Source organism: Pipistrellus kuhlii, unplaced genomic scaffold (genome assembly GCF_014108245.1).
Source record: "Pipistrellus kuhlii isolate mPipKuh1 unplaced genomic scaffold, mPipKuh1.p scaffold_m20_p_7, whole genome shotgun sequence".
Classification (NCBI taxonomy): domain Eukaryota; kingdom Metazoa; phylum Chordata; class Mammalia; order Chiroptera; family Vespertilionidae; genus Pipistrellus; species Pipistrellus kuhlii.
This window is the reverse complement of record NW_023425573.1, coordinates 74,701,933-74,723,057: the sequence shown is the minus strand read 5'-3', so window position 1 is coordinate 74,723,057 and position 21,125 is coordinate 74,701,933. Positions and strand designations below refer to the sequence as shown.

The 21,125-nt window shown below is 43.8% G+C and overlaps 1 protein-coding gene across 1 annotated transcript in view; it reads right to left on the bottom strand.

Moving 5' to 3' along the window:
• Nucleotides 1-21,125, bottom strand: part of CFAP221 (cilia and flagella associated protein 221) — an 82,455-nt gene that overhangs the window by 17,413 nt on the left and 43,917 nt on the right. Inside the window, exons 11-16 of the mRNA XM_045575523.1 lie at nucleotides 15,623-15,710; nucleotides 11,663-11,752; nucleotides 10,100-10,198; nucleotides 4,584-4,689; nucleotides 3,412-3,542; nucleotides 1,978-2,058 (exon numbers count right to left, since the gene is read on the bottom strand). Coding sequence (XP_045431479.1) covers nucleotides 1,978-2,058; nucleotides 3,412-3,542; nucleotides 4,584-4,689; nucleotides 10,100-10,198; nucleotides 11,663-11,752; nucleotides 15,623-15,710 — 595 coding nt within the window. The remainder of the gene's footprint in view (nucleotides 1-1,977; nucleotides 2,059-3,411; nucleotides 3,543-4,583; nucleotides 4,690-10,099; nucleotides 10,199-11,662; nucleotides 11,753-15,622; nucleotides 15,711-21,125) is intronic.

The window sequence follows — 21,125 nt, the reverse complement described above, 5'->3', positions numbered from 1 at the left end:
AAAATCAACATCATTAAAATGTCCATCCTACCCAAGGCAATCTAAATATTTAATGCAATCCCTATTAAAATACCAACAGCATATTTCACAGTTTTAGAACAAATATTCCAAAAATTTATATGAAATAAAAAAAGACCCTGAATACAGCAATCTTGAGAAAGAAAAACAATGTTGGAGGAATCACAATACTAGATATCAACTTATACTACAAACCACTCTAAGCTAAACAGCCTGGTACTGGCACAATAATAGGCATATTGATCAATGGAACAGAACAGAGACCCCAGAAATAAACCTAAGGCAATTAATATTTGACAAAGGAGTCAAGAACATACAACGGAGTCAAGAAAGTCTCTTCAATAAATGGTGTTGGGAAAATCAAACAGGTTCATGAAAGAAAATGAAAATAGTCTTCAAACTTACACCATACACAAGAATAAACTAAAAATGGATTAAAAGAATTAAATTTAAGTCGGAAAACCATAGGCAGCAAAATCTCAGACAACTCTCATAGCAATATGTTTATGGATACATCTCCTAGGGCAAAGGAAACTAAGGAGAAAATAAATAAATGGTACTACATCAAAATAAAACCTTCTGTACAGCAAAATAAACCATCAACAAAACGAAAAGGGACCCCACTGCATAGAAAAACATATTTGGCAAAGATAGATCTGATAAAGGGTTAATAACCAAAATATACGAGGAACTCATACAACTTAACAAAAGGAAGACAAACAATCCAATTAAAAAATGGGCAAAGGACCTAAATAGATACTTCTCCAAAGCGGACATTCAGATGGCTAAGAGACTTTGGGCATTTGGGAAAAATGCTCAAAGTCACTGATCATCATAGAAACACAAATTAAGACAACAATGAGATACCATCTCACACCTGTCAGAATGGCTATCATCAACAAATCAACAAACAACAAGTACTGGTTGAGGATGCAGAGAAAAAGGAACCCTCCTGCACTGCTGGTGGGAATGCAGACTGGTGCAACCACTATGAAAAACAGTATGGAGTTTCCTCAAAAAATTAAAAATGGAACTCCTATTTGACTCAATAATCACACTTCTAGGAATATCTCAAGAAATAAGAAACACCAATCATAAAAAAGGTTTGCACTCTATGTTCATAGCAGCACAATTTACAATGGCTAAGATGTGGAAACAGCCCAAGTGCCATCAATAGATGAGTGGATAAAAAAGCTGTGGTACATTTATACCATGCAGCAGTAAAAAAGAAGAACCTCTTACTCTTTGAGTCATAATGAAGGGACCTGGAGGATATCATGCTAAGTGAAATAAGTCAGTCAGAGAAAGATAAGTATCACATGATCACACTCATCTGTGGAATCTAAGTAACAAAATAAACTGATGAATGGAGTGGATGCAGAGACACAGAAGCATGGAAGTGGGGAACCTTAGAAGAAAGGTAGGGGATGGTGGGAGGGTGTGAGGAAATCAACTAAGAACCTTATATGAATATATGTATGGTCTATGGGCACAGACAGTGGGGCAGTGAGGGCCTGGGGTGGGGGTTGATGGTGGGCTGAATGGGGTCAATGGGGAAAAAAAGAGGAATATGTAATACTTTCAACTAATTCTTAAGTTTAAAAAATAAAAACATTTACATTTTCAAAAGCAGAAGTGGTCACATATACTCAAGGAGGACTGACTAACTTTGTTCACCTCATCTTGTGTTTTTTCTTGAAGTTTCTAATCTGTGTGTCTTTATGTATGCATAATATATGGTATTTCCACAGAATAAGGAAGGATCCTGGATCCTGTGAGCCACATCAGGAAAACAGAGTCTGTTAACCTCACACATACCATAAAATGACAGCAGGAAAGTACGCAGAGCATGTGACACAGTATAATTCATAGTAAAACAAGCTATTAAAATAACGCCATTCAAATGTTCTGTTCAAGTCATAAGAAACCTCAGTAAGGATACCATGGGATAGGTCTGACCTGCAGGTTGAAGAAGGAATGACGGTGCTTGACTTGGACATCTGAAGGTTTAATTGGGACAGGTCCAAGGCCAAGAGGATCCTGAAAGGGGAAAATGCAAACAACTGACACATGATCACACTGGGCAAAGGCAGCTGTGTTTCTAGCCCTTACACTTTGAACATTAAACGAACAGTTCCATTCTTAACGTATCCCTTCCCACAACCACAGTCGTTACTGCATGTGTGGGGCCTACAGGTGGCCTTGCCCGCCACGCCAACCCTCCCCCCCTGTCCCCCCATCTCTTAGTAGAAGTGATTCTGCATTTCCATTTTCTACTGTCATGGATGCTGCAATGTGCCACCCAGAATCACCTTTAGACTTGAAGGTTTCAGTCCCCCAGTTTCTAGGAGTCCAGTTCATGCAAACAACTCTCTGGGGCCAGCCCTCTTGAGGAGGTGCCCTGGCTGCAGAAGCGGCCTCAGTGAAGGCATGTGCCCCTCCGAGGCAGCCCACCTCCAATGACGGGCCTACATGCCGGGCCCTCTCACTCTGTCTCAGCAGCAGAGCTCCTCATGAATTCAGCTGAGGCCTTTGACATGAAGGTCTGCATACTGCTTCTCTCTCTGTCCACTTCCACTCCCATTCTGTCCACCCCACTCCCACTCTGTCCACTCCCACTCCCACTCTGTCCACTCCCACCACCCTTCCACAGTGCTAATCCCTAGAGTACTACCCAATCAACTTCCTGCTGGCCAAGCTGCCTCAGACACCTAGAGAATCTGAAACAGTGCCTGCATTACATTAGCATGATGCAATGTTTATATGCCATCAATTATAAGACCCTTCCCAATTTCAAAGATGATAAATATTTTCAAAAATACATTTTTATTTATTTTAGAGAAGAAGGGAGAGAGAGAGAGAGAGAGAGAGAGAGAGAGAGAGAGAGAGAGAGAGAGAGAGAGAGAGAGAGAGAGAGAGAGAGAGAGAGAGAGAGAGAGAGAGAGAGAGAGGAAGGGGAAGGGAATTGTGAGCCTGATGAGTTAGACTGTGGCATTCTGGGCCGTCCTTCTGGCCTCTCCATTGCTCATGCAGCAGAAGGGCTCAGCTGAGCAGGACCTGCCTTCCGGGCCAGGCCAGGTCCTCTGGGTTTCTCCGTCTGCCCGTCTGCTCTCAGGCCTGAGCCTGGCTGTCAAGCTCTGCTCAGTGCTCTTGCTGGGCCCCAGGCAGGAAAGGGCCAGCCCGGCTCTCAGCAGCTCTGCACAGGCGAGCCAGATGTCAGGCCGCAGCAGTACATGGTCCCTGGTTTCCCACTGGCTACAGTTCTCGGGCACAGGTCTCCCGTGGGAGCCTCTCGGAGGAGGCACAGGGACCGAGACAGTGATAGGGCCTGCCTTGGTGTCTGCCGAACAACCCTCTGACCAAGCCTGGGCCCTCCCGCCCAGCAGCACCCACCAGCTCATCGAAGCCCTGGGGAGGACTGTAGGAGGGGAAGGCGAAGGGCAGCACGTGCTTGGGTGACACAGAGACCGGGCTGAGATGATTGTCTTGACTGGACAGCAGAAAGAATTTGGAGACACTCTTGTCTATGAGGGAAAAACAAAACAGTGCTTTTGGGGCGATTTTCCAAGGTATTTTTATGTGAAGCCACCACCTTCATTTGCTTATTTGTACCTGCCATGTGCCATTTCAATCACTGTATCTATGTGTGTACGTATTTACTCCAATTTTTAGTGTCTCGTTTGTCCTGTACCTCCATCCCGCTCCAATTTATAAAAAACGTTATTTTATGTTCACTTCATTTTCGGGGAGGGCAGCCTGAGCCGGGTCCAGGGGCTTGGGCTCGGGAGGGAGGAGGGCTGCAGAGACCAGGCCTGCTGTGGGTCTGCACCAGCCACAGACTGGCAGCACCTTTTCTGGAAGGAGGTGGTGAGATGGCTGTTGGGCTCCTAGAGCTTCTGAGGATGGGCCTCCAACAGCCCCAGACCACCTGTGGATTGGAATTTTTTTTAAATAACAAAAATAATATGAGGTAAAACACTTTGTGAGATAAAACCAGACCCAGCCAATCAGTCAGCAAGTGTAAGTGTTGACTGTCCTGGTCTCTGGTGAGCTTACATGGTACAGGGGCTTTGCGGGTGTGATTACCGGTAAGTTAAGGGTCTTGAATGAGATGGAGAGATTGTCCTGGGGGATCCGGGTGGGCCCAAAGCAATCACAGGGCCCATAAAAGAGGGAGATAAAGGGGTCAGAGTCAGAGAAGGAGACGTGAGTGATGACAGAGGCAAGAGGTCAGTGACTTGAGGAAGTGGCCAGGAGCCAAGGCGTGCAGGTGGCCTCCTGAGGCTGGGAAAGGCCGGGAAAGGCCTGGAACACATTCTCCCCTGGAGCCTCAGGGACCCACCCTGCAGATCCCTGATTTTAGATTTTTGACCTCCAAAACTGTGTGATCATAATTGTGTGTCGTTCTGAGCCACACGTTGGTGGTGGTTTGTTTAGCAGCCATAGAAAACACACATGTGATTTATGAAAATATCGTATTTCTACGCAGCCAACTTCATTGTAAAGAAACTCATGCTGTGGGGACGGCTGGTCGAAGCATCGCTGACTCCCCAGCTGCATCTCACCATGTGATATGGACTGTCTGTTATGCCTGAACCTCTTCAGTAAGGTCTCTCTGTCCATGGTACGCATGATGTCCAGCATGTTAAGTAATCGTCGGTGAACCATGATCTAGAATTAGAAAGAATAAGGGTTTCAAATGAGTAGTTGACACATGCTCATTTTTATTGTTTAATTTAATTCACTTTCTCCAGCGAAGGGCTAAGGCCACGGCTGTCAGTCAGAATTCACCAGGAGAATGGCAAGCTGCTGCCTGAGACCGAGGCCGGGGACTTCAATGTCAGGGTGTTGCTGACTTCCCTGAACACAGACAAGACCAGGTTGCCATCTGCCTTGTCTTACCCAGTGTCCGAGACTCCGTTTCCCCATGTTTCCAGAGTGGAAGCAATGACTGCTTCTACATTCCTTTCCCCCAGTGTATCTGAGTAGTAAATGCTCCCCCACAGCTGAAGGACAAACTGAATGGACAATTCTGCAGAAACGGGGCTGTGGAATATGGGCAATGCTAACTGTACTCCGCTGTGCTTTGACTTCAGAGTGGATGCGCGCAAATCAGTCCTAGTTATTGGAACGATTGTTCATTCCATAACCAACACTCCTTTCCATCCTGTGAAAATTCTTTCTTTTAACACAGGCATGGGGACCTTTTTTCTGCCAAGGGCCATTGGATATTTGTAACAAAATTCATAGGCCATACAATATTATCAACTTAAAGATTAGCCTGTTATATTTGGTCAAACATGGAATTAGCTCACCCCTAATGCCTTGGCAGGGCCAGACCAAATGATTTCCTGGGCTTTATACAGTCTGCGGGTGGACATTCCCCACTGCTGATTTAACAGATATCATGAAGTAGCTAATCTGTGGCCAGTTCTGTGCAAGGTATTGGAGATACAGTGGGAACAAACAAATATTAGCCTGTACAGAGGTGATGGTCCAAGTGTGTGTGTGTATATTGGGAAGTGGGGTGTGGAATGGATGACAGTGAACACTTAAACAAGATCAACACCGTGAAGAAAATGAGAGTAAATGCACGGAAACATGACGGGGGGGGGGGGGGGGGGGGGGAGGGAGTGGTCTGGCCATTATGCAAGAATAATTAGGGAAGGCTACTCTGAGAGGGTTGATCTCAGACTTGAATGATAAGGAAACAATGATCCTGGGAAGAAAGTTCTGAGCAGAGGAACCAGTGAGTACAAAGATCCTAATCAAGGAACAAAGAAGATGTGCTGAAGAGACAAAGAGAAATCCAGCATGACCTTGTAGCCTTGATAATAACTGTGTAATAGACTATTTTATTTTTTTTTATTGAATTTATTGGGTCGACATTCGTTCACAAAACATACAAGTTTCAAGAGTATAACTCAACTATACATCATCTGCACACAGCCTATAGCAAAGTCTCTGTTCCTGTTTCCCTCCAACTTTGCCCCCCTCCACCTAACTCCCACCACCTGTTCCCCCTGGCTATTACTACACTGTCCTCTCTCTCTCTCTCTCTCTCTCTCTCTCTCTCTCTCTCTCTCTATATATATATATATATATATATATATATATATATATGGCTTTGCGTGTTTTTTTTTGGCTTAATCCCTTCATTTTCTTTCATCCAGCCTCCCCTTCCTATCTCCTCTGAAAGCTGTCAGTGTGTTCCAAGTATCCGTGCCTCTGCTTCTATTTTGTTCATCAGTTTATTTTGTTCATTAGAATCTACATATAAGTGAAATCACATGGTATTTGTCTTTCTCTGGCTTATTTTGCTTAGCATTATAACTTTAAGGTCCTTCCATGGTGTTGTCAAAGGTAAGATTTCCTTCTTTTTTACAGTTGAGTAGTATTCTATTGTGTAAAATACTGCAGCTTTTAAATTTTATTTTAAATTGTATTTTATTGTTTAAAGTATTACAAATAGTAGTACATTTGTCTCTTCCCCCCCATTGACCTTCCCTAGGCCTCCCCTACCTACCAGCACTTGCCTCCCCCCCCCCGCCCCCGCCCCCCAGTGTCTTGCGTCCTTTGATTATGCTTATATGCATGCATACAAGTCCTCGGTTGATCTTTTACCACCCCCCAACCCTCCCCTGCCTTCCTGCTGTAGTTTGACAGACTATTCGATGCTTCTTTGCCTCTTTATCTTTTTATTCATCAATTTATAATGTTCTTTATATTCCACAAATGAATGAGATTATGTGGTATTTATCTTTCTCTGACTGGCTTATTTCACTTAGCACAATGCTCTTCAGTTCCATCCTTGTTGTTGCAAATGGTAAGATTTCCTTCTTTTTTTACAGAAGCATAATATTCCATTGTGTAGATATACCACAGTTTTCTAATCTACTCATCTGCTGATGGGCACTTAGGCTGTTTCCAAATCTTAGCTATTATAAATTGTGCTGCTATGAACATAGGGGTGCATATATCCTTTCTGATTGGTGTTTCTGGTTTCTTGGGATATAATCCTAGAAGTGGGATCACTGGGTCAAGTGAGAGTTCCATTTTTAATTTTTTGAGGAATTTCCATACTATTTTCCACAGTGGCTGCACCAGTCTGCATTCCCACCAGCAGTGCAAAAGGGTTCCTTTTTCTTCGCATCTGGCTAGCACTTGTTGTTTGTTGATGATAGCCATTCTGACAGGTGTGATATGGTACCTCAGTGTTGTTTTGATTTGCATCTCTTGGATGATTAGTGAATTTGAGCATGTTTTCATAAGTCTCTCGGCCTTCTGTATGCCCTCTTTTGAGAAATGTCTATTTAGATCCTTTGCCCATTTTTTTTTTATTGGATGGTTTATATTCCTTTTGTTAAGTTGTATGAGTTAACTGAAAATTCGGAGATTAAATCCTTATCTAAGATCACATTGGCAAATATCTTCTCTCATGAATTCTTCCCAGGAGATGTGCTCCAAAAATCCCAGTTCTGTGGCACTCTGATCTCCCTACAGGGCTGAACTCAGCAGGGTGGGGCCACAGGGAGTGGAATGGCCCAGGTGGAAGATGCTGCAATGACCCAGGTGGAAGATGATGTGGCTATTACTGAGCTGGGGTGAAGGCCAGAAGTCATCATACTGGGAATATATTTACATTGAACTGATAGTACTTGCTGGGAGTGTGAGAAGGATGAGCCATTACTCAAGCAAAACACATAATTGTTGACTATATATATATATATATATATATATATATATATATTATATATATATTTTACCCTGGCGGACTTGTTCCAAATGGATTAGGGTGGTCCCACTGGTGGGAAGCCCGCCCAGCCTGTCCTTTGCTGCTGTTCATCCACTGGCAACAGCTGTGCTCCCTCCCTCAGAGCACAGCATTGTGCTGCCTCCTTCCACCACGTTCTTTCCCACATTGAACACCTGTGGCCACCTATGTTCTGCCTCAGTGGGGACTCTGGCTCTCAAGGGCCTTAGAGATTGGTGAGCAGGTCACCAATGCAGTGAGCTCTGCTGCTCTTGGCCTAGATTAGTGGTTCTCAACCTTTCTAATGCTGCGACCCTTTAATACAGTTCCTCATGTTGTGGTGACCCCAACCATAACATTATTTTCGTTGCTACTTCATAACTGTAATTTTGCTACTGTTATAATATGAATTGTAATATAAATATCTGTATTTTCCGATGGTCTTAGGTGACCCTAAGAACCACTGGCCTAGACTGTCATCAGTTGAGGCAGAAAGCACTACTTGAAAGAGGATCTATTCCATAAACTTTCAGAGTCCCTTATGAATATATACTCATTTAATCTTCACACTAACCCTATGAAACAGCTCTTATTGCTATCCTCAGTTGCAGATGAGGAGACTGAGGCACAGAGGTAATGTAACTTGTCCAAGACCAGAAGGCTATGAGAAGTAGCACCAAGAATTAAGGGTGGGCAGCCCTGGCTTCAGAGTCCAAGTCTTAATCACTGCTCTCCCCTGCTTGAGGAGGAGCTCTGCCCCCACCCCCTGCAAACCAGCCACATTTGAGTGACAGGGTCAAGAGAGCTACAGGCAGCATAAGATACAAGAAGTAACAGAAGGACTGCTGGATGCTGAAGCTCACAGGGACTCTTTCTCAGAGGAAAGGTAGACTTGAGTTGGCCCAAAGGACAGATGACAGGTGTAGACAGATGGAGGGGAGATGAAATGGCATGTCAGTTGAAGGGCAAGGAGCAGAAACACAGGTTGTAGTAGGGAATAAGTTTGGAAGATGAGGACTGAAACAACATAGAGAACAGGGAACAGCTGGGGAGGTGTGCCTGTAGCCAGACCAGGGACCCACCTTATACTCTTTACTGGCATTAGAGGATAGGTCTTCATTATTTTCTGACCCTAGGAAGCCATTGAGGGCTAGCAATGTGGCAGATGGAAGGCCATTGTGAGGGAAAGAAGCCAGAGCAGCAAGATGATTGCTATGAAGGGGGAGCCATGAGCCTGAATGGTAAGAGACAAGAGCCCACAGGAATTCTCCATTGTTCTCCCCAGAAAGTGCTGATCAATATCCCATTGTCCTAGAGTTACCATATGATCCAGAAACACATACACACTCTCTCTCTTTCTTTCTCTCTCTCTCTCTCTCTCTCTCTCTCTCTCTCTCTCTCTCTATATATATATATATATATATATATATATATATCCCCAAGAGAATTGAAAACATATGTTCATAAAACTATACACAAATGTTAACAGCATTATCATTCATAATAACCCAAAATGAGAACAACTAAATATTTCAATTGGTGAATGATAAGATGTGGACTACCCATCTGATGGAACAGTATCCTATATATCAGGTAAATATAAATATATAAAAGGCTAATAAGCAAATAGACCCAACAGTGGAACGACTGGTCGCTATGATGCTCACTGACTACCATGGGCGGACTCTCAATGAAGGAGCTATAACCTGGTGGTCAGTGTGCTCCCACAGGGGGAGCACTGCTCAGCCAGAAGCTGGGCTCAAGGCTGGCGAGTGCAGTGGAGGTGGTGGGAGGCTCTCCTGCCTCCACAGCAGTCAGACATCCCCTGAGGGCTCCCAGACTGTGAGAGGACACAGGCTGGACTCAGGACCCTGACCCCTTGAGTGCATGATTTCATGTACCGGGCCTCTAGTTAACCACAAGAAGGAATGAAGTACTAATATATGTTATCACATGGATGAGCCTTGAAAACACGTTAAGGAGGAGCCAGTTGCCAAGGGGCATGCATTGTATGATTCCATTTATATGAAATGTCCAGAAGAGGCAAATCCACAAAGATAGGAAGTAGATTAGTGGTTGCCAGGGCTGGGGGATGGAGAGTGACCGCTAATGGAACCAGGTGCCTTTCTGTGGCGATAAAAATGTTCTAAAATTGGATAGTGGTGATAGTTGTAGAACTCTGTGAATAGACTAAAATCTACTGGGTTGTACACTTTATAAGGTTAAATTTTATGCAAATTATATCTCAATAAAGAAGGTACTCAATGTTTGACTTCCTTATGCTGATGACTACACAAATTAAAATTTCAATCTGGTGCTGAGACATACCTTGCGAGCTGCTTGCTGAAACCGTCTCTGTGCCCTGAACCTGCTGACCCAAGTATTATTGATAAGTGGATCAAAATCAGGTTCAAAATCCTTGATTTTCTGTGAATATAAAATAAAAGCACATCTTAGAAATGTAACCCCTAATATAAGCATTTAATAAAAATGTTTGGATTTGATCCCTAGTTTACTTTTTATTTGTTCTGCTTTATAATAAGCATTTATTAAGCACTTTAGTATACTTAGCATCATAGGGAATACGTATTGGAATACATAGGGTTGGGTCTAAAAGTGGAAGCTTTGGGCTTAAAAAAATTTATAGTCTATTTCAAGCAAACACATGTGACCTTGAGGAAGAAGAATGAAGTCAGATGTGGTGGGTGCTGGCACTGAATCCGGACGGAGAGGAGCCGACTGTATGATGCCATGGAGGACTGCCATGCTCAGCCTTCCCCCCAGCACCAGCACCAGCACCAGCACCTGCACCTGCACCTGCACCAGCACCAGTACCTGCACCTGCACCAGCACCAGCACCAGCACCAGCACCTGCACCTGCACCTGCACCAGCACCAGCATCCAGCATCAGCACCAGCACCAGCACCAGCACCAGCATCAGCACCAGCACCAGCACCAGTACCAGCACCTGCATACCAGGGCACAGGTGTGAGGTGCTGAGGGAGTGAGTGAAGAGGAAAGGGTGCCTGAGGGTTTACTGAGGCCAGCCAGAGCCTCAGGCACTAGGTTTTTGAACAGGGAAACAATATGAGGAAAATGTATCAGAAATGAATGTCTCACATTGCACAGGCAGTGGGCTGGAGAGGAGAGGGCAGAGGGACAGGGATATGAACAGACAGTCTGCTGGATTAGTTGGGGTGAGATCTGAAGGTTGGGCTTGGGTATGACCCTGTAGAAGAGCTATTGGCAAGACATGGTGGCCAGATTAAATGTGGGGGAGAAGAAAAGAGGTTGAAATAATTCAGATGTGACAAATCCAGGAAAAGAACGTGAGAATGATGAAGGTGGGGAGATTAGGAAGAATCTTTTCATTAAAAGTAAAAATTGGGGTTTAATCAGAAACTATCACATGACAGTGGATACTCAGGTGGAGGGGCTACTGTTCCCAGTTGTCATTTGAAGAAACCAAGGCGCCAAGGCCCAGAGGCCTTTCCAAGGTCCCAGTCTGTGGGAGAGCTGGGACCTGAAGTCTGGCTTCTAGCTTCCACCCAGGGGAAGTCCAATGAGCAGAGGCCCAGAGACCCACGGAGGCCCCTCAGACAGTGGCATGGGGAGCAGAGGGAATGAAATGCCCAAGGAGACAGGCGGAGAAAGTGAGGGGTGGGGAGGAGAAGCCAAAGCATGTGATGCCATTAATTTCAATGAAAACGTTAATTATGAATTGTGATGCTTTACTGTGAATATGTAGTAAAAGACACTCTGAAAACACTAGCATATTAAAGATTAAATATCCCTTGCTAAGAGGATTTCTTTAAAATTGTTTAGCGTTTTAAAAGTAAGCATTTAAAGAGCTGCCAATAATGAGATTCAAAATAAAGGAAAGCTACCCACTTCATCCAGATTGTGAACAACCCGCTTCTGGTTAATCTCCGTCTTCAGTCGCTGAAATTCCTTTTCCAAGACAGGATCTCCTCTATCTTGCTGGTTTTTAAATCACCAAAAATATAAAAATTGAATACAATTTTATTTCTTTTCAAAACTGCTAGAACCCCATCATACAATGGGTCAAATCCACCCATAAAGTTCCATTGGGAGAGGTGGTGGTATAACTAGGTTGAAGTTATCATTGTAATTGTGATAACTTTACTGTTTACACATAGGAAATTTTTATAGAATCACAAAACTAATACCTTCTTTTTGTAACTAGAGGAAAGTGTCTAGAAATTGTTTCCAAGCCATTTAAAAGCCACAGAAAGGATTTTAAGGAACCATGTAACCACAGCACTACAGAAATTTCATTGAAATGTAATGTCCGTTTTAAGCTCCCCATAGCTGATTATCCAAGTACCAGGTTCAACAAAGGCAAAGGATGCCTCCCCTTTCTTGCATGGCAGAGGTTGAGGGGGTCTGTCCCTTCCTGGGTGTAAGTTCCCCTGCCTGCTCCCCTTCTCCCTCCTGCTCCTCTTCTCCCCTCCCCCTGCCCCCTGCTTCCCCAATGGCATCCCTCCCCAGCTCTATTTCCCCACCTGCTCTCCTTACCACCCCCTGCTCTCCTTCCCCCACCCCCCTGCTTCCCCAGTGGCCCCCGAGCTCTCTTTCCTAGTCCCCAGAGCCCCTGGTCACTGCAGGGAAGGCTGACTGGGCTGGGATCAGTCTATACACGCCCGCCACTATGCACGCTGCAACCATTTCACCTGTCTGTACCGTTTATTACTTGTTTGATAGGTAACTTCCAAAACTAGCTAGGCTCTTAGGTATACTGTTCATAATCATTTTAAAAGACTGAACTAGAAGAAACCTATTCTGGTCACCACAATAACACCCTATTCAGAGATAAGAGGGGCACAGAATTGACTCAGGGGGGTGAGCTGTCCATCTCTAATTTGCACTCATTAGGGAGTTTGAGATTGGGTATCTTAGGTTCTAAATACAAACCCAGATCCTCACAACCACTGACCGTAAACTAAAACAGGCAGCTAATGAAGGGATTGGCAACCAGGTTGTTAGCTACAAGCAAGGAGGGAAATTTCCTACATCTTGAGTAAGACACTACCTACTATGGCGAACACTTCTGAAGTCAGTCTATCCCTCTCCCATGAGCTCATCATCCTTGAGGGTTTGCGCCTTCCAGCTAGAGTGCTGACTCCCTCCACATGCTCCCACTCCCTCCCGCTCTCTCTGTGCTGCATGCCTCAGGCCTCCAGGGTTCCTCCCACTGAGTCAGCAGCCAGGATGCAGCTGCCAGGGGAAGTCTGGGCACACTGAATGGCATTCCCGAAACACTTGCTCTCCCACTACCCTGGGCTCGCAGGGTGGCCTGCTTTCCTTCTGCCTCCCTGCTGATGGGTAGCAAGGATGGGACAGCTCCTCTCCTGCTCCCCTCAATAGCCTTTCAAGCCTCTCTCCGGGGCCTGCTCCCCACAGTCTCTGCAGAGGTCTGCTTCCTGTGTCATCGGGAAGACAAGACCACGAGCTCGCCTCAACAGCTCCCACTCTGCAGGCAAGACTGCAGCCTCCTCCCGTCCTTCCTCCTGTTCAAGACAGTCTTTCCGCCTGACCATGGCCTCTTCCCAAGCTTCTGCCGCCTTTTCCTCTGTGATGCCTCCATCACTCTTTACCCCTGTTCACCTCACCTGCTCACCTCAACTCACTTCCACCCATTCCCGAAAGTCCAATTTGGCTTTCCCCTCCTCAGGTCTACTGGAGTCGCTGTCACTTGAGGCACACAAGGACTTCCAAATGGCCACATCCAATGTGCACTCTTCAGGCCTTATGACCCTGGAATCCTCCTTGCATGTGACTGATCCCTCTGCGTCTGCTTTCTCTGTGTTCTCAGGTTCCATGACCTCTCAACCATTTCTGCTCTACCTTCTTGGTCGTCCGCTGCTCTCCCCTTAAATCGTGAAGTTCTCTAGAATTTTTGCCTTGAGCTACCATCTTTCTCAAGATATTTACTTTTCACAGGTCACCACAGGTGTTCTGGTGCCAATCTCTACTCTATGCTGGTCACTCCCAAGTCTCTGCCTCCAGCTCAGGTTTGTTCCTTCAGCTACCACCTGGATGCACCCCAGATGTAACATAGCCCAAATTAAACTTTTCATCTTCCACTAAGCCTGCTTTGCTTCCATATTTGAGATCTCATTGAACACACATGCACCCAAGCTGGGAACCTACGAACCTTACCCTTCATTTCTAATATATCTACAGGTTCTAGCTCTATCACTGCACAAAGCACATTTCGTATCATCTCTTAATGATTCTGTGCCACTTCTGGACTGACCTTCTTGAAGGCAGGGACCATCCCTTATTCACTGGCACAGAATCTTACAGACCGTGGGCATTCACTCAATGCACTGGCCAAGTAAATGAACACTTGAGTTTGTCAACCAAATGCTGCCAATTACAGCCTTATCTCTCACGTCTGTGTCACCTTCATCTTTAAAACAGTTAGAAAATATTCCATTGTGGGGTTCACAGAAAACACTTGACATTTTGTTTTTAAAATCATGTGCAAAGGATCTGAACAACATACCAAACTAAATTTAAATGCCAACCTAATATGTTCCTTTCCTTAATGCTAAGATTTATCTATGTAATGATTTAACATCCTTTAAAAAATAAAAAAAGGAACAAATTTATTCAAATATCTGATTTGTACTTCAAATCTAGAAAGGAGATATGTTCATATGAGAAATATATTCATATATGATAAGATACATGATTTTCCCAATCCCTCCTACCTAGTACTGCCACTGTGTGTAGCACTGAGTGTGGGAAACACACACTCCTAAGCTTAAATACATGTACTAGAGTATTATGGATGAATTGTGCCCCTCCAAAATTCATATGTTCAAATCCCAACTCCTAGTCAGGATATATGGTATTTAAGGAGGTAATCAAGTTAAAATGAGGTCATTAGGGTAGGAGGAAATTTGGACACAGAAGGAAAACCATGTGAAGATCCAGGGAAAAGATGGCCTTCTACAAGCCAAGGAGAGAGACATCAGGAGGAACCAATCCTGCCAACACTTTAATCTTGGTCTTCCAGCCTCCAGAACTGTGAGAACATAAATTTCTGTTGTTTAAGCTACATAGTCTTGTATTTTGTTATAGCAGCACTAGCTGACTAATGCAATAAGTGATGATTCCATTAAGTCCTATCAATCAAGTCCAAGCCCCTAGCCAAGTCCTATCACCTCTGGCCACTGTGTGCCCTGTGCCTCAGCCAGTATGGACCCGTCCTTGCTGTTCTCTGGGCCTGCCCTGCACATGACAATGCCTGTGCCACAGTGGTCTCAGGGGTGCTGCACAGCCCCACAGTCCCCTCTTTACTCTCAGTTCCCCGAACCTGCAGGTGCTGACTTGGTGAGTCAGATGTGGCCTCCCGCTTTCTGCTCTTTGAGTGACTCTGACTTGGAACTTCCATTTGAATCTGGATCTGGCATGGCTCCTAGTTATTGTCTTTGGGCCTCTCTTGCCTTCATGATCTGCAGATCTGGGTGAAATTCACACCCGGAATTCCAGCCCAAATTTTAAGCATTCCATCACTCTCAATTGAATGCCTTTGTCCTCTTTACAATATTTCAAAAATGATACCATGTCTTAATGAAAGCTTTTCAATTAGATGAGTTCTCTTTCCTCTCTGGCTTCTGTGTTCCCCTAATACTTAGTATAGGTCTCCTGTGATACTTACAGCCAGCCCTGATTTACAGGTAACAATTAACTTGCCATCCTCCTCCTCCCCTCCCAACTTAACGTTAAGTTTTCTTTCCCTGATATGGCATCTTGCCTATAGCAGGAATTCAAAATAGCTAGCAAACTACATGATATACAATTAGAAGTAATTCTGACCTTGTATTTTTCGTTTGTTTTTTGCTGCTCATCAGCAAGGTCTTTTATAAATTTAAAAGCCATGTGATCTTTACCAAGGTGCACCTGCCTGGAAAGAAAAAAAACACACACACACACACATAACCTCCAGAACCCATCAGAATGAAGTCTCTCAGCTATACTCTACGATTGGAGGAGACATCATGGGGAAGAAACTTGTAGACGTAAGCAACATAATTAAGATGAACAATGTGTTCTAGAAGTCAAAATTAAGCTTATCTTCTAATGACACATGCTGAAATATTTATGAATAAAAAAATCTGGTTTGCCCAGCTGGCATGGCTCAGTGGTTGAGCACTGACCTATGAACCAGGAGGTCAGGGTTTGATTCTGGTCAGGGCACATGCCCGGGTTGCAGACTTGATCCCCAATGTGGGGCATGCAGGAGGCAGCCAATCAATGATTTTTTCTCATCGTTGATGTTTTTCTCCCTCTCTCCCTCTCCCTTCCTCTCTAAAATCAGTAAGAATATATTTAAAAAAATATGATGTTCAACATCATTAGTTATTAAGGAAATGAAAATCAAACTACAATGATGTACCACTTCACACCCACTAGTATGGCAATGATGACGATGATGATAATGATAATGATAATAAAGACAAATAACAGGTATTGCCAGGGGTGTAGAGAAACTGGAATGCTTAAACATTTCTGATGGGAATATAAAATGGTTTGCCATGCTGGAAAACTTTGGCAGCTGCACAAAATGTTAAATATAGAGTTAACACATGACCAAGCAATTCTCTCCTTGCTCTCTGCCCATGAGAATTGAAAATATATGTTCATAGCAGCATTATTCACAATCACCAAAAAATGGAAACCACCCAATATCAACTAATGAATGGATAAATAAAATGCAGTATGTCCATATTATGCAATATTATTCAGCCATAAAAAGGAATGAAGTCCCTATAGATGCTATGACATAGATGAACCTTGAAAACATGTCAAATGAAAGAAGCCAGCTGCAAAAGGCCACATATTATATGATCCCATTTATATGAAATGTCCAGAGTAGGCAAATCTATAGTGGCTGCTAGGGCCTAAGAGAGAAGGGAATGAGAATGACTGCTTAATGGGTATAGGATTTCTTTCTGGGGTAATGCAAATATTCTGGAGTTAATTAATGGTGATAGTGACACAGTATTGTGAATATACCTAAAACCTCTGCATCGCACACTTTAAAATTATTAAAATGGTGAATTTTACATTTTATGCATTTTATCACAGTTTAAAAATATCTGGCATGTAATGTATTTATCATGAAACATGATACATGTTAAAAAGAAATAGTAGCTATGGTTTTACAAATGAAAGGGGGTCTAGCTGGTGTGGCCTAGTGATTGAACCAGGAGGTCACATTCAATTCCCTGTCAGGCCAAATGCCTGGGTTGCAGGCTTGATTCCAGTGAAGGACATGCCAGAGGCAGCTGATCAACGATTCTCTCTCATCATTGAAGTTTCTCTCTCTCTCTCTCTTCTCTTTCTCTTTCTCTCTCTCTCTCTCCCCCTCTTTCTCTTCCCCTCTGAAATCAATAAAACTATACTTTAAAAATGGAAGGGTGTTTCTGGAGAAGTGTTTTAGATTAAAGGAGACTAAAGAAAAATGAAAACTAAATACAAATTGTATGGGCCTTGCTTGGAACCTGGATCCCTCCTCTCTAAAAACAAAAACCCAGGTATAAAGGACATTAATGGGACAACTGGGTAACATTGTGTATTGGCTGATGACAATATTATTGTAACAATCTTAAATTTCCCAGAAGTGATTATGATAATGTTGGAGAATGTCTTTGTTTTCAGGAACTACATGCTAAAGTCTTTAGGAGTGAAGCTTCATGATGTTTGCAATTTACTTTCAAACGGTTCAGAAAAAGTGTGCGTATGTGTGTGTGTGTGGGTGTGTGTAAGAGAAAGTATATGTGGCATAATGTTAACAACTGGCGAAACTCCATCAACTGTATATGGGTGTTAATGGCAGGTTTAAAATTTTTCAACAAAAAAAGTTGGGAGAAACTGAATTTAGGATGTGATTTCAAAGATAGAAGGAGGGACATGGCCATTGCATCATACTGATTATTATTATTATTATTATTTTAAAAATAATATATAAAGTGATAAAATATAGTGATTATTTTTCCTTCCCAATAATAATTTTCAGGTTTTCTATCATGACAATGTGTTCATTTTTATAATAGGGAATTAATATTTTTAAAAATGCTCTTTGAAAATGGAGGATCCAAGATGGCTGCGCCCAGGTGAACACCTAGCCGCAGCCACACACAATTTCAATAAAATACAACTAAAATATAAAACGGACATTGCCCAGAACTACAGGAAGGTTGACTGACTGGAAATTCTACAGTGAGAAGCAAGGAGAAAACCAGAAGGAGGTGCGGAGGAGCTGGAAAAGCCAAGGTACGGAGACGCGGAGACACGGCGCGCAGAGAGGACAGAGCCCGAGAGGAGGGAGGCCGAGTGCCTGGCGGGCGTTCCCTAGCGGAAAGGAGATAAAACTCCGACTGTGCTGGGCCCCGGACTGCTCTGAACCCAGTTCTAAGCCAGACCCCGGGGACTCAGGCTCAGCCATAGGGAGCCAGGCTGTAAGGCGGAACCCCGGGGAAGTGGCGAAAGGAGGTCCCAGCGGTGCGCACACTGCGCACAGAGAAAGGACGGTCGGCTGTGCCGCGGGATTGCCCTGACGGGAAGGAGACAGGGGCTCCAGACTGCTCTGAACGCCACCTCCAACTCCACTTCCAACTGAACTGAACCCCAATACCGGGCTCATTGTGGGAGAGCATAGACTGTTTGGCAGCAGGCGAAAATCGAGGACACCTTTCTCTCAGAGGCGCCGGCAGCAAGCACTGAAGGACCCGCATAGGGCGGGGCTGACGGAAGCCAAAGCTGCAGGCTCCACCCTGAAACCCCGTCCCATCTGTAACTGCGAAATGTGACAACAAAATAGATCACAAACGAAAGAAATGGAGGGCAAAAAGCGTCTGGATATAGAGTTCAAATCTACACTTATAAGGTTTTTCAAGAATTTCCTAGAAAAGATGGATAAGGCCTATGAGGATATGAAAAGAGATCAACTAGAATTAATAAGGGATCAACAAGAAATAAAGAATACATTGTCTGAAATAAAAAATATTTTACAGAGTCCTAAAAACAGAAGGGAAGATCACAAGAATCAAGTCAAAGATTTGGAACATAAAGAGCCAGAAGACACTCCTCCACAGAAGCTAGAAGGCAAGAGAATCCAGAAAATTGAAGATAATGTAAGAAACCTCTGGGACAACTTCAAGCGAACCAACATCAGAATTATTGGGGTCCCAGAAGATGAGAGAGAGCAAGATATCGAAAACATACTGAAAGAAATAGTGACAGAAAACTTCCCCCCACCCGGGGAAAGAATTAGACTTACAAGTCCAGGAAGCGCACAGAACTCCAAACAAAAGGAATCCAAAGAGGACCACACCGAGACACATCATTATTAAAATTCCAAGAGCAAAAGACAAAGAGAGAATATTAAAAGAAGCAAGAGCAAAGAAGGTAGTAATCTATAAAGGAGCACCTATACGATTGTCAGCTGACTTCTCAACAGAAACCATGCAGGCCAGAAGGGAATGGCAAGAAATATTCAAGGTGATGAATAGCAAGAACCTACAGCCAAAAATAATCTACCCAGCAAAGCTATCACTCAGAATTGAAGGCCAGATAAAGAGCTTCACTAATAAAAAAAAGCTAAAGGAGTTCATCACCACCAAACCAGATTTATATGAATTGCTGAAGGGGGTTCTTTCAGAAGAGAAAGTAAACAAAGATAAAAATTATGAACAACAAATACGTAACTATCAACAAGTGAATCTAAAAACCAAGGAAATTAAAAAAATCTGATGAACAATATTAACTATTGAATATAATAGAATCAGAGGTATGGAAGGGGAGTGAACTGACGATTCTTGGGGAAAAGGGGAGAGGGGGGCGTGGGAAGAGACTGAACATAAACTGTGCACCTATGGATGAGGACAATGGGGAGAGGGGAAAGGGCAGAGGGTGGGGTGGGAACCTGGTGGAGGAGAGCAATGGTGGGGGGGGGGGAAAGGAACATTTGTAATAATATGAACAATAAAAACTTATAAAAAAGAAAAAGAAAAAAAAAAGAAAAAGAAAATGGTGGATAGGTAAATTTGGTATGCAAATCCTCTCATAACACATCAAAATCAAAACTAACCTATAGAATAAACATCATTCAGAACTACCTGAATGCAAGCTAAACAGAAGTCCTACAACTAAGGATACAAAGAAGAACCCACATTGAAACTTATAGAAGGGGCAAAAATGTGGAATGGACTGGTCCCACTCCTACATGTGGCAATACAAAAAAAAAAAAAAAATTGGGAGGGATATCTAGGCTGCAGAAGTCCCCCCTGAGGAGTGAGTGGTCCCAGACCCACTCCAAGCCTGCCAGTCCAGGATTCCAGTGGCAGGAAAAGAAGTCCCCATAACTTCTGGCTGTAAAAGCCAAAGAGGACTGTGACTGAGTGAGGTGAAGGGCAGCTGGAGTCCCAGCTGTTCCTCTTAAAGGACTCATTTACAGACTTCCTTAGACTTACTCTCTCTGAGCTCTAGCACTGGGAGAGCTGCTGGAAGGGCACCAGGGACAGATGGGAGGAACTGAATTATTTGGCATCAGGGTGAGAGCTGGAGGGTCAGCTTTCTCCAGACAGAAGTGTTGACAGAGGCCATTGTTTCTTTTCTGAGTCCCTCCCCACTGAGCTGGAAGGTGGGCACCAGCCTTGGACCTCATCAAAGCTCCACCCAACCATCTCCACCAAGGGATACACTCAGAAGGCACCAGAGCCCTGCTGAAAAGTCCTGCTCTTAGGGGTCAACCCCTGACCCTCCGCAGTGTTTGCAGACAGTGCATACAACTGGTCAGCCTGTGGTAGATCCTTCCCATTGAGGTGCCAACAAGCAATCAAGGCTCAACTACAACAGGAGGGTATACACAGCCCACATGGGGGACCAACCTGGAATGCCAAGCTTGGATGATTGGAAAGGCTGTGTAACTGGGCATTACAGGACACCTATGACACAAGGCCAATCTATGAAGCCTGGGAGACCTATATAACATAGAAACAAATGCAAGGAGGCAGCCATAATGAGGAGATAAAGAAAAATGTTCCAAGTGAAAAAACAGAAGAAAGTTCCAGAAAAAGAACTAAGCAAAATGGAGACAAGTAATCTACTAGATGCAGAGTTCAAAACACTGGTTATAAGGAAGCTCAATGAACTTAGGGGAAGAATAAATTAACTACTGAGAGCTTCAACAAAGATAAAACAAAAACAGAAGTATAAAACATAAAAAGAATCAGTCAGAAATGAAGAATGCACTAACTGAAATGAAGAATACATTATAGGGAATCAACAGGGGAGTAGATGACGCAGAAGATCAAAT